General features: G+C 42.7%; 1 protein-coding gene across 10 annotated transcripts in view; it reads left to right on the top strand.

Moving 5' to 3' along the window:
- Positions 1–20,368, top strand: part of MICAL3 (microtubule associated monooxygenase, calponin and LIM domain containing 3) — a 151,829-nt gene extending 131,461 nt beyond the window's left edge. For 5 of the 10 annotated variants that reach the window (XM_059472446.1, XM_059472445.1, XM_059472442.1 and 2 more), the window contains 4 exons: positions 11,748–11,813; positions 14,231–14,330; positions 15,289–15,362; positions 15,447–20,368. In XM_059472446.1, coding sequence (XP_059328429.1) covers positions 11,748–11,813; positions 14,231–14,330; positions 15,289–15,362; positions 15,447–15,631 — 425 coding nt within the window. In that variant the 3' untranslated portion in view covers positions 15,632–20,368. Of the gene's footprint in view, positions 1–3,211; positions 3,263–11,747; positions 11,814–14,230; positions 14,331–15,288; positions 15,363–15,446 lie in introns of all 10 variants that reach the window. The other 5 variants (XM_059472441.1, XM_059472438.1, XM_059472444.1 and 2 more) reach the window with 3 other exon arrangements.
- The last annotated feature ends 3,032 nt before the right edge of the window (positions 20,369–23,400 follow it).

Raw genomic sequence — 23,400 nt, 5'->3', positions numbered from 1 at the left:
AAAGGGATATCTCTTCTTCAGGAAGTCCCTAGGCTATGCTTTGTTCTTGCAAAATATTTCTATCAACAGGTCATATGTTTGCAGAAGCTTAACACTGACATAAAGATTTCACCATCCTAAATTCTTCCCCCTAATTCAGGGGATTACCCAGAAACACACTGTTGGAGTGGGGAGAAACGAACATGTTCTAATCTGTGTTGACTGAAATACAAGATTATAAATCAATTCCATGCTTCACCTCTCTAGGTCCTCCTGCATGGCCATAGAATCATTTAAGTTGGAAAAGACCTCTAAGATCATGAGTCCAGCAATTAACCCAATACTGCCAAGCCCTCCATTAAACCACGTCCCTAAAAGGCCACATCCAGGGTGGGGGCTCCCCCACTGCCCTGGGCAAGCTGTTCCAGGGCTTGGCAAACTTTTCCATGAGGAAATGTTTCCTAATATCCAATGTAAACCTCCCCTGGCACAACTTGAGGTGATTTCTCTCGTTTTGTTACTTGGGAGAAGAGACCACCCCCGACCTGGCTCCAGCCTCCTTTCAGGAAGTTGTAGAGAGCAGTAAGGTTTCTCCTCAGCTTCTTCTTTTCCAGACATTTTACATCTTTGCAATAAAATAACTGAATTCCTTCTTTTTGAGATCTGTGGTATCACATTCCATAAAGTTATTTCTGCCTGCAATATCCACTAATTATTCAAGAGGGAAGTATCATTTTTCTGTCATCTGCATTGTGACCTAACAGTGGCTACTACATCAACAAGGACTTTGTGTAAAGGTGTGGGGTCATGCTCCTGTCTCTGATCAGTCCCTCCCCTAAGGAAACCATGAAAACAAAAGTTCAAAAGGGGAAAGGCAGCGTGTAAAGTGGTGTTGCCATCTAAAAAACCCAAATTCTTTATAAGGTAGTACAAGGAGAAAAAATGGGGGAACCTGGGAGATGTGTCTGCTGTGCACTTACTTTTTCCCCATAAATAGAGAAGGATTGCAGTAGAGCATCCAAATAATGGCTCTTCATAGGCAGCAGCCAGTATTGACTGTTCCAGGACAATGTATTAGGCTCTGTAATGAGTGGGATTTTCAGGTTCCTTCATGCAGGGAAAGGAAAAAACCACTTATTGATCAGCATTTAAATATGGAGTTTTAGGTAATGTTAATAGTAGTTTCTTACTACTTAAAAATCCAATCAGAAGAAACAGAATTCTGTAACTTGCAATGATTCTTTTCTTCTTCTATTATAGAAGAAGACAAGACCAACTGAACTAGTTCTCTATGTAGTTTATCATCTTCTAACTATTGCTTCTTAGTCATCTTTCCATCTTGCAAATTTTTCTTTTGTAGAGGTCTTCCACTAACTTTAATTCCTCAAATCTCTCACATCTGGACCACTTTCCATTTTTAGAAAAAAGCATTTTTTAGTTCAACTGGTAAGAACAAAAACCAGTTCTATAGATAAAAATTTATTTATTTAGAATAATTTTGTTTCTACTTTCTATCCATTTTGCATCATCCTTAATATGTTATTGTCAAGTAACTTATACTGAAAAGATTGTTAATCAGTTTTTCACAGTGATGGCCTGCTGTTTTCTTGAGACATTACAGCTTTTGATCTTAGCAATAGATACAGGCAGCTCAATATTCTTTCCAGGAATTTCACACATTATCTGCTATTTGTCAAGGTGGAATATTTATAGGGTCATACTTGCTCTTCAACTAATCAAACTCAGAAACATTTTGTAGGTCACCATCAACTTTAATTCTGACAAAATAATTGTGCCTTCTTGGCTACCTTCTTTTCTTTTTTAAAATTAGCTCAGCCTCAGGCATGGCACAGTTGCTCTTTTATTCTTTCAGAAGCTGAATGCTCAGTGTAAGGTTTAGTTTCTGATTCAGAAAATCTCCCAAGCTACGATTACTTTATTGCCTTAATGTGTTCTCTGTGATTATCTTTGGAAATCTCAGCCTTTGATAGCTGCATTCAGAGCAAGAATGAATGCTTAGGAGGGTAAGCTCTATTTTGAGTGGCAGTGTCAGCTCTGCTTCAGGGAGAGGTACAGGTGGTCTGAGCTACTGTCATCCCTTGTTTTCCTTCCCTCCCTGCCCCCTTCCTATTGCATCATGAATGAAGAATTTTCTCAGTTTTCTGTGGTGTCCCAAGGGACACCCTGAATGAGTTAATTAATGTAATACAATATGACTAATGCAGCAGTACTTTGTATTAGAGTGCATTTGCATATTTGTGTACTTGTATTCTAGTGCATTCGCCTGTTTGGACATGCTAATGACTTGGATTTCCTCTGTGAATTTTTTTGTCAATCATTAACTTAAAAATATGTCAAATCAGAAATTTCTTGAACTTTCTTTTATTCCCTCTAGCATAAACCTTGATAGTCATTTTTAAGAGTTTGGAAAACATCTCCTGTCAGATCAATTCTGAAAAGTTTAAGAGCCACCTCTTTACATCAAATGAATCATATGCAGTGAGAAATGTTGCTCTCAGTACTTCCATCTGTCTCCTCCCAACAAAATGTTCCCAGTGCTAGACTCATGGTGCCCCTGTCTCTAGCAGCTGTGGGAATGCACATCTCTGTCCTGAAAACTGCTGTGCAGTTCTTCCCTGGCACAGAGACTGCATCAGCAGGAGCACACACTCCCATCTTCCTACACCTGAGTGTTTGCCATCCGTGTCAGCACTCAGTCAGTGCCTCACCTGTGTGCCACACTCCATCCTCCACTCACTCACCTCCAGAAAATCAACCCTTACACCTTTCCTGCAGCTGTCCTAAGAAATTACAGTTCCCTTCTGACACATTGCTCAGCTCCAAAGCAACAGGATTAATTCTGCTTTTCTCAGCAAGAGCAGGAGAGACATCAGAGTCAGGTACTGCTGCAAACACAAATAGGTGAAGTGTCTCTGTGTAAACTTCTTCATTTTCCCCTTGGAAGTCCAGCCTGCCTTCTGGAAATTTTCTCTTCATCTTCCCAATGTCTATATGATATATTTGTGTATGTGTGTACATATATGTATAAATACAGAGAAAGAGAGACATACAGTGTTTGTTTATATATGTGTGTGTGCCCATGTGTGTAGCTGCCTGTCTCTTGTTTGCCCTTTTTTTGTTTCCATGTCTTTCTCATATATTGCTTTGATGGTATGGGGCTAGGGTGGGTATCTGACTCAATAACTATGTCTTCACCAATTCCTTGTTGTAGACTATTGGGGAGAGTCTTATTACAGTGACCTCATCGACTTGCATCTGGGTGGTATGTATGGCTGAACCTCCTGCTGACACTAACCCTGCTGACACTCCTCCCCACCCTCCCTTCACCTACTTCTCCCATCCTTGGCTCACAAACAAGAAGAAACAGCCCTTGCACATGACTGATGATAGCAGAACCCCTTTTCCAGCTCAGGAACAGGAGATCCTGGCATGTTCTACAAAACATGTGTAAGGCTCCCTCTTCTATTTTTCACAGTGCTGTTTTTTTTATAAATTTGCTTACTGTTTTCACTCCAGCCACCTTCCTCACTAGCAGTAGAAGGTGATTCTGATTTTTTGCTTCTCCTTTGAGAAGTCCAGCTCTATCACTGAAGTTTTCTTTAGGAAAGTATTTTAAGGGGGGCAGCAAAGCAAACAGCACTGTCAGGGATTAGTCATACTGTTGCCTCTGTCTTGCCCTTCTGAGGCTTGTTTTTTCCTTCCAAAATAGCCAGAGTGTGTTGTTGATCTAAGAAAACAAAAATGCTCCCTCAAGGGACTTTGAAAACATTTGCAGATGGCACATATGTCTTCTTTCTTGTTTTGTCTTACTGTAAGGTTAAAAAAGAATTTGCTGTAAAGAGTTCCAGTGATTTTTTGCTGGAATCCGGTTTGCATCACTCCACAGCTATTAAGCCTCTTGCTATGCTATTGCTTTAATACTCCATTTAGTGCTAAACACACATTGCAGTGTTTAGTTCTCATTTTCACTTAAGAATCTGGTCATCACTCTATACCATGGTTCTGCCCTTGCTTTAATTAATGTTAGTTCCTGAGTCCCTTAGTAGGGGATTTACTTTTGGGTTGCAAATGACATTTGATTAGCCTTTGCCTGTCTTGAAAATTAAAATTTCCTTTGCTAGTTTAACCACCCAAAATCTGTTCTTATGAAGTGAACACGTCTGTCTGTCAGCAGATTCAGTAGAAAGCAAACTCTGCTCAGTTGCCTTGTTATCTGAGGGTCTCATTTAGTTTATCTTTCAGAGTAGGAAGTTGCTTGATCTCAGCTGTGTTTTTTTGAGGGACTGCATTGCAGACCAGCTCTGCAGAGGGAGAGATCCACACGCTCTAGGCCTGATCCAGGACACATCCCTGGAAGTCTTCCCTGATTTCATTGTGTTCTGTATTTGATCCTTTAAATATAATCTTGCCCAGGTTTTTAACAGCCATTTTTCTCCTGCTCCAGGGAGGCTGTCTCACATAGTACCTTCCTGTACCTACCTGTTGAGAATTACTTGTGGCACAATAGACTTTTATTGAAGAACATCCACCTGAGTTCAGATATCCACCCAAGTGCAAGTTTCAGAATGGAAGACTTTCTTCCTTAGATCTGATTTGTTGCCCAGTTGCCCTGTGCTAATTTTGATGTGATAGTCCTCTGCTAGCCCTGTGCTTCATTCGCTGTTCAGTCCTTCTGGCTTTCTTTCCTGGGCTATTTCCTGCAGAGAGACTTTGAAATCCTCTTCCCCTGTATCCACCAGGGCTGGCCCATACTCATGATGTGCATAGAGTAGGAGCTGTAAAAGGGTTGATGCTGAATCACACTTAACAAACCCTTATCCCTGTTTAATGCTATCTCCACTACACCTCTCCCTCCTCCTGCCTTGCTCCTAATGCCTCTTTAGAGACAGCCATCCCATCCAAAACACTAATAGTGCTTTAAGAAAAGCAAAACAGTCTTCGCTTAAAGGGACACTGTCACTTAAAAAAATTCATTGTGCTGCAAAAAATCTTCATTGGAAATGGAATTTGTTTATCTCTTTGCGCGTTTACTCTTCCGTTTCTCTGAGCTCAGTCACCTCAGAGTGGTCATTTTTGAACAGGCTGCTTTATTAGTGTGGTGACTCAGTCACTTGGGCTTCCAGCAGTCAGAGGCAATATTCATGGTTATTTTCAAAACAGTTGATACATCTGAAAACTCTATCAAATTTCTGCTTGTCTCAAAAACACTGTTTTCAAAACAAATTTTAAAGAAACTATATTGGGCAGTATCCCTTTAAATGCAATGAGCCAGTATAGCCTGGAGTATGTGGCTTTGTAGTATTATTTTGTTGCCTCCGTGTAATTTGCTTTATATTTGCTTTTGGGGCTGCCAGAACACTTTTGCCAGAAGGGATACATTGCTCTGGTGAACTTGTCAGCTCAAGTGGCAGATACAGAGCTCAGCTTCAAGATTATTAACATGTCTGGCTAGAGAGCCATTAAAATCCCTGGAGGTTCTGCTGAGCCCTGCAGATGCTGCACAGTTAATTATTCTATTGACAACCCATGTCTCTGAGGCATGGGCATGGCAATAGAATATTAACAAAATTCTAGAATATTAACAAAAATTGCAAAGCACTTTGGAAAGTTATCTGTAAACTGGTAATATTTAGTTGTTCCAGATTGCACAACTAGGGGAGTGGTAACTTCTGACATCCTGGTCAACTTCCAGTGTGTAGGATTACAGATTGCTATCTTAACTAGTTCTGTTGCTGTGCTCAGATGTCATAATCCTCTCTTCCTGTTCTGAAATGTTTTGTACCGTTGCTGTAACGCAGATGTTTCATTTCATGCTACAGATGGTCACATTTCAATTCTGAGTAATTACTCCTGTGTGAATATTGTATGCATGTGTGGTTAAAAGAACATTACAAAGGTTGCAAAGTCAACTGAAATTAAGACTTTATATTATATTGATATATCAACAGATTTATAACTTTCAGATCCACCACAGAGAGGTGTATCATGTCCTTATGGAAAAATTGGTAGCAACACTAGGATGTCATCTTCTGGGTAGATCCTTATGGAGAGGAAATGGGGCACAATCAGTGGATTTTATAGATGTTTGTTGGGAGCTGTGGAATAGTGAGACTTGAAAATATGGATTCTGAGCCAGACAGTGGAAGGATGCATTGGTCTGGTGGATATATATTCTTTGTCCTTTTGTTCCCTCTTTTGAGATGGTCCTTGTCCTGATCCTGTCTTATTTCATCCAGAGCTCCTTACCCCACTTCCATTTTAATTCTTAGGCATTTAATTTTAATCCTGCCTTCTTGTCAAAGAAATCCTAGCATTCCACCCTTCAGCCATCCTATTTCTCTCCACTAGCTATTCCTGGTCTTGTCTTCCCACTGACACAGTCTGAATCCCAGCCTTTGGACTTCCAAAATTTTTGGGCTCTGCTTCCTCTTCTGCCCAACATTATTTGTCTGTGGACAAATAAGTTTTAGGTCCTGCCTTCTTCTCAAATCTGCCTTCTCCTTTCATCCCTTACCCTTTTTTCCCTCTCTTTTGTCAGTTCTCCATTAGTCACCTTGCTTCCTTAGTCCCAGCCTCAACTCCTAACCCAGCAGCTCCTTGTCTGCCTCTGGAAAGTACCTCCATGGTTTCCTGTGTCATCAAGCAAGCAGTTTCATTTTCCTTGCACCCACAGGAAATCATTAAATAAACAGCCACACACTCCCATCATGCTTTTTTTCTTGGCTGGAGGATGCCAAGAGAGGCAAGAAGGATGTAGGGAAGAGAGCTGGTATGTTTGATAGTGTTGATTTCATTCACACACCTTCACTTCTTGACAAGGGCCTTATGACATCAGGTAAACAGGGCAGGGAAGTGCAATTGTTTGGACTTTTAAAAAATCTTTGTACTCTATTTAAAGCACACTCTACAACAACTTCACCTTTTTTTAAACTTATTTAAAACATTTGAGTTTACTATGTCCTTTAAAGTCTTGCAGGTCTAACTCTGCAAGGCTGGAGCCTGATATATTCAAGTGGGATCAGTCCTATTTCTTGTGATTGGCAAACACAGCTCTTCTGAAAGGGGAATGGAGTTGTAAGATAAACATTGTTTTTGCAGTCTGCAGCCGTTTTTGACTCTGAAGTGAATAGGTAACTTGTTTTCTTTGCTGTAAATTTTGAGCAGGAAAGAGCACTTGATAAGCAGAACTTGTTAAGTACCCGTACTTGTTAGACAATTGCCATTTACCTGCTTTTTTCTGCACACAAAAACAACAGTCATGGGAGACAGGGGCAGTGCAGGACTGCATTCATTCTGAGTGCATTCTGAAGTGCCTCAAGGTCTAGTAGAATCAGAACACTTCTCTGGAGTCATTTGTGTGTGTATTCTGCTCCAACCACTGCTTTCCCCATTTTTTCCCTTCCCTTCCCTGCCTTTCCCCCACCCCCTTCTGCTGGATAAATAAAAGTGGTTCAGTTTGCATGACAATCTGGTTCTCTGTGGGTTTTCCCCAGAAAACTTTTAGTGATTGTACTATAGAGGATATTGAGTTTGACCCAGATTTAATAAACTGTGATGTGCTTTTGGGACATTTGCCAAAATCCTTGCTCTCAGCCTGCAGTTCTGTGGATGCTGTTCTGTAAGAATTGGCTTTCTGTATCTCTGGTTTTTAACAACACTGCTGTTGAACAGCTTCACCAAATAGTAAAGTTAGAATGCTTTTTTTTCAGTACTTGGGCTTCTGATCATAACCTGATCTTCTTAAGGGTGGAAAAGAGGACATTTACTATGATCAGTGCCCTTTCACTTACTGATCCCCTTTGGACTGATCCATATTTTAAGCACTGATTTAAAATCAGAGCTTTCGGTATTCCTGATAAATAAAGGGATGGCGTTTGTTAGCAGAATAAGTTCCCAAAGTGTCATGCTTGTAACTTGTGAGGGCAAGTTCCACAGAATTGAGATTGGCCTCAGAGCTGGGGTTTTCTGTCCATTGTTGTTGTTTTCCAAACCACTGTGATTAGTCAACAATATAGAAATCAAAGGCTTTGGATGTACAGTTTGCAAATGATGTGATCCCACTTGGTCAGTGGTATATCTGTTCAAGTAAATTTAACTTGCAGTGACTCACCACTTCTCAGAAATCATCACAGCTCTTATATCAAAAAACAGGGGCAAACAGTGAAGGGGATCAGTGTGAGCTGCAGCTTGGGGATAAGGGGGTCTGCCATCCCAGACTCTGTGCAGTGCTTTTTCATCCTGATCATTTTGACCACTGGGCTTGTGATTGTGAAGAAATGTTATGGAGCTAGAGAGGAAAAGGACAAAACCAAACTGAAGAATTGCTCTTTAATCAACAGGTAAATAAAGAGTAAAAAATAATGCAACAGTCCAATGTAGCTTCTGTAACAAGGAAGAGTGTGCAGTGAAAATGAACATAGTGACTATACAATTTCTGGTCCTTGTTTTGAAGAGACTTTGAAGCTATGGTATTTATTCTTCACCTGGCTCTTGGTTTCCACCACTGTAGCAAAGTCTGCAGTCTCTCAAGAGTACTGTGACAAACAAGGTCAATCTTGTGGCTTTTTTGCACAGAAGCAAAGTAATTCCAGTCACTTTATTGATGGGATGTGTCTGGTGTGCCAGGCAGAGCTTCTGCATCTTGAGAATGTTCAGTGTGCTTAGGAACTCTTTTTCTTAATAAGCTGCAGCTCTGGCCTCCAAACCATGCTCTGGCTTGCCAGCAGCTTGGACTGCTTTACAAGGCTTTGCACAAAAGAAGAGTTGGCTTGTGGCACTGAAAGGCTAACATGACTAACGTGACTAACATTAGTCTGTTGGCAGCTTTATGCCTCTGGTGAAAAAAATGGGAATTTTCTGTCCAGAGGCTATAGCCACACCTTACTTGCTGGCAGTACAGGACCCTAAGAAGGGGAGATTACAGAAATGGTTCTTCTCTTGCCCTTCAGCTCCTTCCAAACAAACTGCTTCAGTGGGTGTTGCTGCTGCCAGAACTTCTCCATGTTGTGGATGAATACATGTGTCAGTATATTTTTGGTGGTGAAGAAGATTTAAACAGAAAGGGAGGTTAGGTTGTTGAGGTTTTTCTAATTTGCACAAGAAATGGGTTTTACTCTATCTGGCCCTGGCTCCACATCCAGGAAAATTGTCTTGCAGTGATGATCCTATTTGTAATTTATTGAGACTGGGAGGTGGTGATTTCTCTTCTCTAAACAATGCAATAATATTATTAATAATAAGTTAATAATACTATTTACTGTAAGATTAGTAATGGCTTTTGGAGCAATAAGCCATAAAATAAGCTTTAGAGAACCATGGGAAGTAAGTTTTCAGGTTGCACTTTCTTCTTGCTGTTAAGGACCCTCCAATATATAAGGAAGACTTTCTAAAGCCTTGCTAATCATCCTACTTTGGACAGAAATTGTTTCCAAAGTAATTGCAATGATCATAACCTGCATTTACCAATTTAATTAACTGTAATTTACATCTAGAGTAGCTGGAAAGGATCTTAATTGCAAAGGTTATGTTTATTATCTTACTGAAAAAACATGTTGACTTTTCTAGTAGCAGGACTAGTGTAGATACCGTGGACTTTGTAACTTGATTCAAGGACAAATTTTCTTTAGACAAGAGTAGGAAGATAACTAAGAGCAGGGGAGGAAAGTGCAGTTGTGGGGAGTGAGCTCTGCATTACTCAGGTGCTGTGTGATCCCTGGGGCTTTTCACTGGAGACTAAAGCTGGGATCCTCCAGGTATCACACCACTTGCTTGCTGTTGACAAAGCTAGCAGTGTGTGGCCATTTCACAATGAGATAAATGACATTTTCACATACTGGGTATTTCTTTTCAGCTCAAATATGGAAACTGGAAGTTCCTCACCAAGTCCCTATGTTCATGGCTTGAAATGTATCAAATCCCCCCAGCCCCCAGTTCTGAATGAAATCTCAAGCCCTGAAAGAAGTGGATTTTTTCCATAGTTAAATCTCCATCTCCCTGGCCACCCTCAAAACAGTGGTTAGACCAAGTTAGAGTATTAAAGCTTTTAGCTTAAAGAATTAATTTGAATAAGATAGGATGGGAAATTAAAAATATTTGAGTATCATGCACTAAATGCTCTGCTTTGTATGGAAGCATATTCTTGACCATACCTTTGTGGTTTGGAGTTTTTCTTGTTTGTTTTTACATTTGTAACCTGATCTGTGAAATGGCAGTTGTAGGAAAAAAAGCCTTAGTATTTTTCTATTTTAATGCAGAAGTTGGAAAATTCAGAACAGCTGTAATTAATGTTCTGGTACTTTCTCAATGTTGTTGGTACCATGCTTTATTTGTAACTGTCCTATGGCCAGCTGTGGCACCTCTCCTGATGTTGCCCCTTCCTGCTTCCAGTGCAGAGGTTTCTTCTTCTGAGAAAGCCCTGCTGCTCAGTCACGGGCTTTGAAGCTGGTGTGCTCTCCCTCTTGCTCCAGTGTGTCATCCATGTGCTGGTCTAGTTCTGTGATGGTCCCTTCTAAAGCCTTCCCAGTCCACTGGTACTTTTGTAGAGCTTTCTGTGAACCACAAACATCAAACTCTGCTGACTTCTCCAAAATGAGTGTTATTCTTACCATGCTGTTGTGGTGGAGTTTATGCCTTTTCCCAACACAGAAATGCCTCCTCTTTATAAATGCAGTTGTGCCCTGAGCCCAGTAAGTGTTCCATTGTGCTGTCTCTGATGTTTCAGAGTTCATCATCTCCCTGGTGCTCGTTCTCCTGTAACTATTAGTGACATTGGTCACTGCCTACTGTTTATCTCTGTAATGTTAAGTACCACTGAAAAGCAAATTCTTGGTGTTAAAGAGACTGAACTTTTTGAGAGATGAGAAATGCTTGTCCTCCACTGGCTGATGGAAAAGATGATAAAGATTCAGTAAGTCACTGGTACTAACAGGACTTGTAAGCTTTAAAATGCTTTGTGGAATGAGAATGCCAAGGGAGAGCTTTAAATTTCCTGGTTTAACTCTGCAGAGTCCTCAGTTGGTCACTGCCCCCACAGACCCTGATGTGAACCACTTTATCTGTGTAAAAGCCTTTTTCCCCCTAAGCACAGCAGTCTGGTGGGGTACCTGTGTACTCACCATACTTGAAACAGCAGACCCTGGCAGGCTGGTTCCATGGTAATCAGATTCTCCCTGTGGTGTTCCCTGTCTGAAGACATTCTATTCCATTGCAAAGGACACTTTTACCATCAGTGGGTGCTGCCATGGTGATAAGAGCATGGTCCTGATAGAGCTGAAGGTAGGGTGGCTGCTTACAGCTGGTGAGACTTACTGTAACCCTGCTTGAAATCTGACATTTATCAGCAGAAGTTAAATACATGTCTCTACTCCTCCTGACATCTGGGTCACAAAGCTTTTGGTTAAAGACCTTGCACCTGAAAACTGTACATCAGGAAAAGTGCAGTAACAGTAACCTCCTGCCTGGTGTTTGTACAGCTCAGTAAGAGTTCACCAGTACCTCAGTCTACCTCTTACCTGTTATCTGTGCTTATTAGGGACATTATTCATCTGTAGACTGTATCCCTTGTTTCTGCTTCTCCATTTCTTGTATTTTTTCTTTTCTTTTTCTTCTTGTGTTTCCTTTCTTTCTCACTCTTATGCTTTTTGTCCTTTGCTTGTCTTTTATTTCACCCCTTTCCTCCTCTTCTGTTCCACTTCCAACTTCCTCTTCCTCTCCTGCCTCTTCCTCTTCCTCGTTTGGTCCTATTGAAGTTGAGCCCAATGGCGGGACACCACGTCGTAGACCTCTCTCCTTCTGCCCTTGCTGTGCCCATGAAGGTAACGTAACCTCACACACCCCTGTCCTCCTGCCCACAGCTGGGTTCTCATAGCAGCACTAGTCAGCCAGTGACCACAGGGACCCCAGCCCTTTTCTTGCTGTGTCCCCAAGCCAGCCTTGTCTGTAGCTACCTGGTAACCAGCTTCTCTGAGCCTGTGGCAAGCTGTTAAAGGTACAGTATCCCTTTTGCTAGTCCCAGCTGTGCAACAGAAGGTGCAGTGACTGGGAGGGACAATGGGCAGCAGCTGTGGGACCAGAAGTGTCACACACTAAAGTTTCTATTTTCATTTGGTGGCTTCAATCACTCTATTCCTCCTGAAACATGTTTGGAAGGTGGGATAAGGGAATGACAATCTGTTTCCTTAAATACTGCCTTTTAATTAGCATATAGGGATTAAAGGAATACTGTGTCTTTATAAGGACTGATTTGAAAAACATCCGTGAACTTTAAAAGCCAACAGACCTTAAGTTAGACTAGTTCTCCCTCATCTGTCTTGCTGAGTGCATTCTTTAACTATCCCAAATGCAGTTTGCTGTAGAGTTTCCATTGCCAAGGCATGGGGAAGGGGTTGTTTTATGTGTGTTCATGGTGTAATTTTGCTAACCACTTATCTGCTTTCCATAGTGCTCCCTCACATCAGTTGTCAGTGCTCCCTTTCCAGTCCTCCCATTATTCCTCTACTCATTGGCTGTTTAAAAATACTTACGTATTCCATAGGTCAGTAGCATTGTGGTTTTGGCTTTTTCTTAGAGGCATTTGTTTTCTATACATCCTGGCATTGGAAAGGAAGGGGAGACTTCCCAGTGTTTTCATGGCGCCACAGCACTGGACATCTGCATGTACAGTCTCCCTCTCCTGTCGCCACGTGGGCATATTGTGCAGAGATGCTCAGAAAGGAATGCTTGGAACTGAGCAACACACTGCTATCAAGTCCTCAGGGGCTCTTAGGGTGCTACATCCCAGCCTGGTGTTCCCCCAGGGGCTGATATGATGTATTTCCAAAGGCAGCCCAAGCTGCAGCTTACTAGGAGTTGTAGGCTCTCCCTTGTGTAACTGCAGGGCAGCGCTTCTCTGACTACTGAGGATGAGGCAGGGCATGGGTCTGAATTAAGTAGCCATTAATGTGGTACGGTTCTGAATTAAGTAGCCATTAATGTGGTACGGGTCTGAATTAAGTAGCCATTAATGTGGTACAGGTCTGAATTAAGTAGCCATTAATGTGGTATTTGTGCTGTGTCTGTGTTGTAGAGTTTGACTAGTAAGCTTGCTGCTGGATTAATCTAGCATTAGATGGACTGTTTGAGAGTTTTTGTTCTTATGTAGGGAGTAGCTATCCACAATAAGAAGCAGAGACAGGGGTGTTAGTTACCTTGGGATGCCTAGGGCATGTGCAGTGTAAGATGATGGGATGCAGCAATCCAGAAGTGCTGCTCAGCCTGATTTGAGGCCTTTCTCCTGCTTCTACTGCCACACAGGCAGGAATGTTGCCACTGGCCTTGATGGGGTCTGGTGTAAGTCACAGCATTGAGGTGCAGGTGGTTCAATGTGGAATAAGTGGCCCAGACCAAGAGCTTGCCAGGAGGAGCCTCCTTGGTAAGTTCTTGTGTTTGCTAAATATCAACAGAAGGCTTTGGGAACAGCATTCTGCATTTATTCCACATGACTCCTGACAGACACAAAATTCATCGGTGGACTATTGAGTTAGTTTAGGAGTTTGTTCTAAAATAAAAGGACCAGCAAAGAGTTCTGTACTGGGTGGTCAAGGCCCAAGGTTTCTTTATTCTTCTTTCATATTAGCAAATGTGTCTGGGGGTTCCTTTTCTTTCTAGTGCTGGTATGCAGTGGAGTAGAATGAGTTTCTGTGTTCACTGTGCAAGGGGATCTTCGAAGATGAATAGGTATGTGTGTCTAGGAGGAGCAGTCAGAAAAGGTTTACTTAACTGCCGAAAAAAAGAGGAGACAAGATGTTACTTTTGGCTAGTAAAAGAAAAACTTGAGGACATGCAATTGAAGAAAACAAAGGTAAAACACAGGGAGTTGCAATTGAATCCTTTTCTGATGAGCATATGTTTCAATAGCTGGCATAAGCATCTATAAAATTCTTCTAATGAAAGGAAAAGTTAAATACTCATAGAAACTGGGGCTTTCTGCAGTAAGAATGAGGAAGAAACAAGTAATCACAAGAATATCAGAAACAAAATAAAAGTAGGCTCCAAAGAGAAGAGAATCCTTTTGGAGGTGACTTCCACTCATCTGAGTGCTGTAGGCAAAGTGAACGGACCCGGCTTGGGAGTGCTCTGGCAGCATCTTGCTCGGCTTTCTTTGCACATTTTGCCCCATTGTTGTTTTTGCAGTTTGGGCTTGTAAGGATTGCAGGGTGTTACCTGAAAATTTACCAGGTTTCTTTCTTGGCAGGCATGGGTAAGAAGGATGACCCCAAGCTGATGCAGGAGTGGTTCAAGCTGGTGCAGGAGAAGAATGCCTTGGTTCGCTACGAGTCTGAACTGATGATATTGTGAGTGAATGTGGAAAAAATGGGGATTTTCCATAAATAGCAGTGGAAGATCTGTCAGTATTGTCTTCCCTGTAAGGCCAGGAGGTCAGCAGCCTCTTAGGCTGAGACAGGAATCCCAAGTACATTTTAAAGGAGTGGTAGAAGAAAGAACAATAGTGGTAAGGGATTAAAGTTCCAATTATTTGTGCACATGCAGAAGTACAGGTATGTGAGCCCTTCTCATGCTGTTCTTGTATAAAACACATCCTGTTTGTGCAAGTGTGTTCAAGCTATGCAGAAATAATGTGGGACTCCTTCTGGTTTTGTAAAATTGTCTTCTAAGCATAGCCAAAAGCATTTAATTCAGCCACCTTGCCTTGTGGCCCTCCTTTCTGCCTGTAGTGCGACCCCAGTGCTGCTCACGTGGGCTCAAACGGTAAAGGTGTTTTCCTGTTAATGAAACTGGGGGGTTTTTCTGTTCCCCCCAAATTCTGTTTCAGTGAATTTCTGTGCAAATTCACTGAAATGAATTTGAGTGTGTCAGCTCACCTTAGCAATGTGGAAGCTGATGGCCTTAGTGGCAGAAAAGTCCCAAGGTGGTGTTTGCAATAGCTTGATAGTGTCCTTAATAATAAGTAATTTATTAATGAGTAACTTGGGGTTTAGAGTGGGAAGTAGCAGGGGATATGTAGAGGCATTGCAGATTTATTTGCTCTTTGACTCTACTCTATATTTAGTTTGCTCCACTTTTGGTATTGCACTTCCTAGCTTCAGGCAAATAACCTGAAATGCTAAAAGTGCAATTAAAGCTTTTAAATATAGTTATATATCTTAAGTTATTGAAGAGTTTTTCCAAACAAGATTGATAAATGACACAGCAGAAATCTAGAGAGGGAGCAGAAGCTGAGAATGAATATGAAGCAATGTATGGAGTGTTTTATTACATCTGGAACTTGGATTTCTGCTCTTTTCCTTTTAGTGCTCGGGAGCTGGAACTGGAAGACAGGCAGAGTCGACTGCAGCAGGAGCTCCGTGAGAGGATGGCAGTAGAAGGTGAGAGCTAAAGGAGATATTTCATGGATTGGATGTGTGTATCTCTAGCCTTGTGTATGCTGATAGATCTTGATATCTCTGTAGATCATCTGAAGACAGACGAGGAGCTCTCAGAGGAGAAGAGGATCCTGAACGAAATGCTTGAAGTAGTGGAGCAGAGAGATTCCCTTGTGGCTCTCCTTGAGGAGCAGCGGCTTCGAGAAAAAGAAGAAGACAAGGACCTGGAGGCAGTCATGCTTTCCAAAGGTTTTAGCTTGAACTGGTCCTGAGCTTAGCACATTTACCTCTGCTGGTCTATGTTGTCCAGTTGGCCTACCCTGAGTTTGCCAGAATTACATGGATATGAAGATGTTGAAGGGGAAACTTCTGAAAGGTCCAACAGCATGCAGAGATTTGGTTTGAAGCACTCAGAAGCCTTTTGATAAGTGTGTTGGTTCCAGAAGCTTAAGTTTTACATGTCTGCAAGCCAAGTTGAAGAAATGAGTTGAGACTGTGCAATCTCCTTGAGGTCCTGTACGATGGACCATGTTTTGTGTGTGGTAGGAGGGAGGGGGGAATAATCCATGTGTGGGGAAGGAGGTTAAGGGAAGAAGTACCCTTAACTACATTTGATTTAAGGCAGTCCATTCCCTTCCCATTTTTACTACACCAGTTCTAATAAAAGGGAGGGAAGTGGCAACCTTTCCTGAAAAACCACAGCAGCCTGTAGCAGTGGAGTCAGCTGTCCAAGAGAGCTCCAGAAGCCCAGGGCAACACCTTCTTTGCTTTAGTCTTCCTCCCCACCAAAGAAACCTGCAGTTGATCCTTATGCATGGATATGAAGAAATACAAGACAGAGAAGATACTGCTGTGTGTGCTGGAACTCTCTGCCTCTTGGTTTTTGGAGAGAAGTGGGCATCAGTGGACTCTTTCCCTACCTTAGCCTCCTAAATCTTCTTGTGGGGAACAAGGGGAGCAGAAGAGAGAGGGAAGATGCCCACCTGCTTTGCTACACACTGGAGAGGCAGCTACTGCTGGCCTTAGTCTTCATGGCCACAGCTCAGAGGCTGGTGGGCTTCCTTGTTCTGTTTTTATTGTGACTGTTTTGACACTGGAAAATACTGCTGTGGGACAGTGGTAAGTGTGTGCTGGGGCAGGGGTGTTCCCAGGCAGCATTCCCTGGTTATTAGGCCCCCTAAAAGGGAGAAGCCCTTAAGTGACCGAACCACCATTAAGACTTTTCAGTGTTTTTATTATTTTTTTTTCTGTATTTTGTTTTTGCACATTGGAAACAAAGCTTAAGACCTGCCTGGGCCCTCAGTCACTTTGACCCTTTTATGTCAATTAACTTATTTTTTTAATACTTGAAAGAAGATTCATTTTTGTATCTTTTAGGAAAAAAAATGGACGAGTGATGGGTGTGTGTGCCTGCTGCATCCTACAACTTCCACTTCAAAATTACTGGACGTTGTTACCTGTGGCTATTTATTAGTGTTCTTAATAATAATTTGATTGTTACACATATTTGATTGTGGAGGGAGTGTTTTAACTCTGTTAGAGAAAGACACTACTGCGGATTGGTCCCTGCTTCACAGCAAGGGCAGCCTTTATGTACCCATGGATGCATCCTGCCCTAGGAGTTTTCATCTATGAAAAAATCCTGTGCACTCATGGAGTTTAAGAATCTATTTGTGTTCTTAGCATCCTTTTCTTCCACATCCCACATTCTCTCTTTTGGACTAACAAACCTATATTTATTTAAATTTTACATTTTTATAACAAGAAAGCCAAAACTGTGAGGTAGAAATATCCCATATGTCCCTTCCTCACTGAAAGAGGAGATCCTCACAGTCCTGATACAGTTTGAGGGATTTCCGTGAAAACAAAACCAGCACATTTCCTGCTGCATCTATTGGAAGAAGCTCCTTTTGGCCCAGTTAGTGAATCTGCTAATCTGCTGCTTTTCAGCCAGGAGGGTCCTGACTGTCACCACACAATGATGGATGAGCAGGATGTGCACTGAGCAGCTCAGCCCCCCTCCCTGTGGGACAGACTCCCTGGGCAAGCCGTGTCCTTAACCTATCCTGCAGAGCTGAAGCAGCACCGTGCGCTGGGGATGTGTCCCATCCTTCACACGATGTGTCCAGAGGGTTTCCCTCCTTGGGATGCTGACTGTGTTCTTTTCCTGTTCAAGGAGTACCAAGGCTGCTTTCTGAAGTCTCTGAGAACGAGTCCCATTCCCAAGCACATTTGTACAGCCTACTGACTCTTCCAGCTGGAATTGACACTGCCAGTGCGAGGCACCCCAGCAGGGCTGAACATCCTTCAGTCTTTTGCCCTGGCACAGAAGTTTGCAAGGTTCCTTGCTGTTGGCTCTCTACCTCCTTCAGAGGGGTCTCCTGTAAGCCAAGGTCTATGATTTGAATTCACCTCTGACTTGGGAGAATGCCCCAGGCTGAGGAAGAATGGGTAGGAGTGTCCATGAGGACTCTGAGCAGTGCTGGTTGCTAACTATGGAAACCCGTGTTTTCCACCCAAAGTGTTCTCCCTTTATTCCACATAAGGCATTACAAATTAAATCCAGATACTCGTGAAACCAAGCAGACAGACAGGCAGCTGCAATGCTACTTCATAACTGTGTGTGTTTAGCAAGTGGCACCTGCCATTCCAGCATCCCAGAGCGTTGGCTTTACCAGCAGGATTTCTAACAAACAGAATTCCCTCCCGTTTGCTGGTGCAGGGCCTGCTGCCCAAGTGAGACTGGCAGTGGTAGTTTACAGTCTGCATTTGAGGGGCCACTGGAAGCTGGAGTGCAGGAGGAGGGAAGAAAAGATGGAAAGTTTACTGTAAATTGTCTTGTGCAGAGAGTTGGCCTCAGTCCATTTTATTGTGCACTGGGTATATGGACCACATCTAACTTGTAACAGAAGGTCATTGAATGTGAGCTGTAGAACTAAAAAAAACTCCTGAAGACTCTTTTTAGATGGTTTCTTTTCCCTTTCATGCTGAGGGACATTTGCCAGATCTTGGCAATGCTGAAGAGTGAGATCACTTCAGGATGTAGTACCTTACAGCACAGAAAACCCACATATTCCAACCCTAAACTCTTTGGGTTGTGCTGAAGGCCTCCAGCAGTGAGAATGAAAACAAAGAGCTAACATCGCACACACAAATTGATTAAAATACACAAAAGGGAATGTTAAAAGGCCTTTTTATATCAAAATGGTTGTAAAAGGCACAACTTATTTGCTGTTCAGTTGCACTTTAAGAATATGACTTGCATATCAGATAGTGGGATTTTTTATTCTCTGAATATTTTTAATTCAAATTTTGTATTTTTAAAGCTGAAGAAGGTTCTTGTGAGCACAAGATCCCTTATTTGTATCCGAATCCGAGCAGGATGTTGTAGCTCTTTGCGCTGCCCGCAGCGCACACTCAGCCACATGCATTCAATGACGTGTGTCCATTTCACGTGTGGGGAGAGCCCAGGGACCCTCAGCTCCCCAGGCGTGGGCACACAGGGGTGGCTGTCCCCAGGTGACACGGGCCTGGCCCGGGGCTGGCCGTGCTTCGTCCCGGCAGCCGGCGGGAACAGAGCCGAGCTCGGAGCCTGAGCCGCGCTGGTTCTGAAATGGGCACACCGAGGATGGGGCGAGCCCTTCAGCCCCGGCGGGGAAGGGAGGGGAACACCAGCTCCTGGCAGGAAACGCCCAGGAGGTAAATGGAGATGGGGGAGTGAGGACTGCCAGAACAACTAATCTGCTGTTTTCACAATACCAATTATTTTTAAACTGTTCTGTTCCTTTTAACCATATTGTCATTAAAAGTCACAACTGGCTGTAAAATTCCGAGCTTCGGAGAACTAATGTGTGGGGAGGTGACGAGACATTTCAGCTCCAACTTTCAGACATATTCCTTCTTTCAGTTAACCAATACCCCCTGGTCTCACTAGGGCATGTTATAAACTGCATTGCTGAACATATTTTAGAGCAAACCACAAGTTTTAAAAGTCTGTCCTTCTCTCTCTGTCTCTGCATTTTCTGTAAATATTTGTTTGTATGTAAAGACACCAGTGGATCCTTGGGCTACCCCATGGTCAAGAATCTGAGTTTTGTGCAATGCCTAGGCCTCTGTTAGAACACGGTGCTTGCGTAGAGCTAGTCACCACATTTGTGTGCACTCTGGTGGGTTTTAATATTTTTATACATCCTAATCCTGAATGTTATGAAGTATTCTAAGTGGTCTAGACAGCATGATCTAGAGCAGCCGGCAGTTCCCTGTTGTGAGCAGCTACACCTTGTTTGGTTAACATTCTTCTAAAATGAGTTTCCCATTAAGTGTTTACACCACACACCGGTGGATTGAGAGAGGTGTTGTTGCATTGTAAAATCTTCCATGTGCAAACTGAAAAGCTTCAATGGGAATTTCAGTTGTCACTGTCTGCAAGGAAGAGAGCTCTAAAGCATACTAAAAACCAGTCTGTATATAATCACAGAGAAAGAGATCGCTGGCTGTTGACCTTTGCAAAGTAACAGAGATGGGAAGCTTTCCAAAAGTTCCTGCTTTTGGATTATCCAAGCCTGCTACCCTGTCTGTACATGCCTGCTTGGCAGGGTAGCAGGCAGATGAGGATGTGACTGAAAGCAGGTGTGAAGGGGAGGATGCCATGTTCTGATGGCATTGCAGTAATTTCAGTACTCTGTATCTGTGGGTGCATGCGTGTGTGTGCGAAGTCTAATCCAGGCAAAGGGAGTTGCTTTGGCACCTGCCCTTTTGTATGAACGTGAACTCTGATATTCAGATTGTTTAAGGCGCTTACGGTTGGCATGTATGGAGCGTTAACAGAAAAGTGAATACCCTACCTGTACAAAACCAGCTCTGTTCCAGCCTGTTTTCTTCTATTTGGTTGTGTTTTATCGTTTGTTTTCATGCACACTTGCTTCATTGGTGTTGAGATTTTAGCACCTCAGATGGCCAACTGAACTAAAAAAAAAAAAAAAAATAAAGTCATTAATTATTTTTTCTTTTTTGCTGGTGGCGCTATTGTTTCTTTCCTCTGCTGTTATTTCTTTGATTGATGAGGACCTGAGAAAAGATGATCTAGAGATAAATCTGGGTGTTAAAAGTGCCTGCCTTTAATTACTCTTTTGCTGACTCGCGCTCAGCCACTCTGAATTATCTGATGAAAAAAAATCAACAAACATCCCCAGTGCCTGTGCATATTCCATATTTTTTCTTCAGATTCTCAGTGAAGTTACTGAGAAGAAGGGATGAAGGTAATATAAATTGGTTTATAGAAAGTAGGATTTCATTTTTGTAGCTGAATCTCACTTCCTCAGCCTGCAGTACTAGCCTGAACATCTGGTGTAGCCTGATGGTGATGTAGCAGCATTCAGAATAATTTGGGGAGAAGGACATCAGTGCCTCTGTGCTGACTTTTAAAAATTTTCCTTTTTTTTTTTTTTTTTCTAAGAAGCAGAAGTTTTACACAGGATGATGGGGGAAATCCCAAACAATGTGTTTCATTTTCCCAGCCGGGGAAATCCCAAACAATGCGTTTCATTTTCTTAACACTCCACCATTCTTAGAAAAAAAAAAAACCAACAAAGGATAAACCCTGGTGTTCCTATGGTGGTGTGATAAAAGGAAACCTATTAGTGCCGCGGGAGGAGGACACGCCTTGGATTTCCCCTTGCCTCCCCGCTGCCTGGGGGCTGGTGAGCAGGCTGTGCTGCAGGTGGCAGGAATGACAGCTCTGTGCAGCTCAGCAGGGCAGCAGCTCACTGCCTACACTTCAAACCTTACCATTCTTCCTGTTCTTTTGGTCTCTTGCTCTCCCCCATAGTAGTGGGAATAAAAATAGTAGTGAGAGAAAGCTGTGGTTACCCAGGGATGGGGGATCTTGTGCTGTTGGCCAGTCCATAAGGATTTCTCACTTGATGCCAGAAGAAAAATGGAATGTCTAGAAAGTGACTGCTGGGCTCTGGGACACAGGAGGTTGATTTGCATCCATAGTTTCCAACATATATCATGGCTTTTGAAGTTATATTGCAAATTAATAAGTTATATTGTTAATTCTCAATCTCCATTAGGAACAAAGACATTCTGCTGTTTCACAAACTGTGGATGGAACAACGGGTCCAGGAATAGCTTTATCTGTTGTTAGCTTGGGCAAAACCTGTCAGCCCTTCAAGATGAGTGCTCCTGCACAGATTAGCTCTGAAATTACACCAGGGAAAGACCCTGTAACAAGTAAGCCCCACCCCAGGAGCTCAGCCTGGTGGCAGCTGCTGCTTTCCTTTTCCCTCGATAATGAAAGTAGCCTCCAGAAGCCTCTGACCCTTTCCACAAGTGGCATTCCATGCCCAGGAAGCTGCCTCACCCACCCTGCGAGTGCCCCTTGGCACAGAAGCACAAACCCCTCCGTGCAGAGGCAAGGAAATGACCGAGGTAGGAGGGTGAATGTTCCCTCAGGAGCACAGGAGGAAGGTTGTCAGTGGGTTCATCAGGAAGTGTGCAGAACCTCTTTCTGGCAGCAGCAGATATATTTTATCTTATACAACCCCTCCTGGCTGTACTCGCCCTGGCTAAAGACAATGAATGTAACATGTCAGGAAAAATAACTGTGGGAGTCATTCCTCCAACCCCCCTGCCTTTCTGGCTTCCCTCATGTTTTACAGGGGTTTTTGGAAGAGTCCTCACCATCAGTGCTGTGACAGCAATCAGCAACTGCATTTTTAAGTCACACATATTGGAGAATGAATACCTAATCCTGTAAGGATTCTACCTGGCCACACATCTCTTAAGAACTCCAGCAGGTTCTGAGTGTATCTTCCTGCTTGAAAACCTAAGCATCAGCAGCAATGGAGCAGTTAGCAGAAAAATGACCCTGTAGGGGATGAAAGCAACAGTGCTGGCATGGGGCTGCATCTCCTCCTGGAGCCACAGGGAAGAAGGAGCCTCATGCTTCATTTTATAAATATTACTTGAGGGATATGATGAAGAGTTGCCTCCTTCTTTAGCCTGCATCTTTTTACAAGCACTCAAAATAAGGAACCAAAAAAAAACCAAAAAAAAAAAAAAAACAAAAAAAAAAAAAAAAACAAAAAAACAAAACAAAACAAAAAAAAAAACAAAAAAAAAACAAAAAAACAAACAACCCAACTCTGCTCCAGAAACCAGCTCTGGAAAAAGGGCTATTATGCCTGTGGGTACCAGGAAAGTGGATAAACTAGTATTTCCTAACCTGCTGAGTGTGTGGTGCATTTCTCAGATGCAGAAATCACATGCCTTTCTGTAAGCAAGAGATAACATCTCTTTTTGGTTATTCACATGTTCTATATAAATATATAATCCATATTACTCAGATACCAGAAACAAACGGATATAAAAAAACCCACAGTGATTTCTCAAATAAACACACTTTGGGCAGAAAGGAGAGAGGGGCACAGTGCTGCTTGGGGCAGTGCTGACTTCTCAGGACAAACCAACTTCAGGAAACAGAAATTTCTCTTCAGTTCCTTGAAATTTACATATTTGTGTGCCATTGTTTTCTTCCCAACACTATTCCCAATGGAAAGCCAACGTGACTCAAACATGAATCAGAATTGGCTCTGTTTCTTAGAATCCCAGACTTTAAAAAGCGCTCTAAGGTCAGGCACCCCGGCACACTCTGTGGGGCCATCCAAAGCCTGAGTGTGGCACTGGCATCGTGATTGGGCACTTTTGGAAGGAAACTGTGTCAGGAAGGACACCTGTACTGAATGCCAGGTAAGCATTGCTCTAAACAGAGCTACATTGAAGGATAAGGCTGTATTAAGTAGTAATTTGTTGAAGTGGGGCTGTATTACTAGACTTGAGAGTTGTAGCGAGGTGGGGCTCTCCTGTTCTCTCCGGCAGCAAGTGACAGAATGACAGCACAAAGTCCTAAACTGTACCAGGGGAGGTTCGGGTTGGACATGGGGAATAATTTATTCACAGGAAGGTGATTAGATTGGAGTGGGTTGCCCAGGGAGCTGGTGGAGCCACCATCCCTGCAGGTGTTTAATACTGGATGTGG

The sequence above is a fragment of the Ammospiza nelsoni genome, chromosome 5, assembly GCF_027579445.1.
Source record: "Ammospiza nelsoni isolate bAmmNel1 chromosome 5, bAmmNel1.pri, whole genome shotgun sequence".
In the NCBI taxonomy this organism is placed as follows: Eukaryota; Metazoa; Chordata; class Aves; order Passeriformes; family Passerellidae; genus Ammospiza; species Ammospiza nelsoni.
Note: the sequence above shows the minus strand (reverse complement) of the source record. Positions and strands in the feature narration are given on the sequence as shown.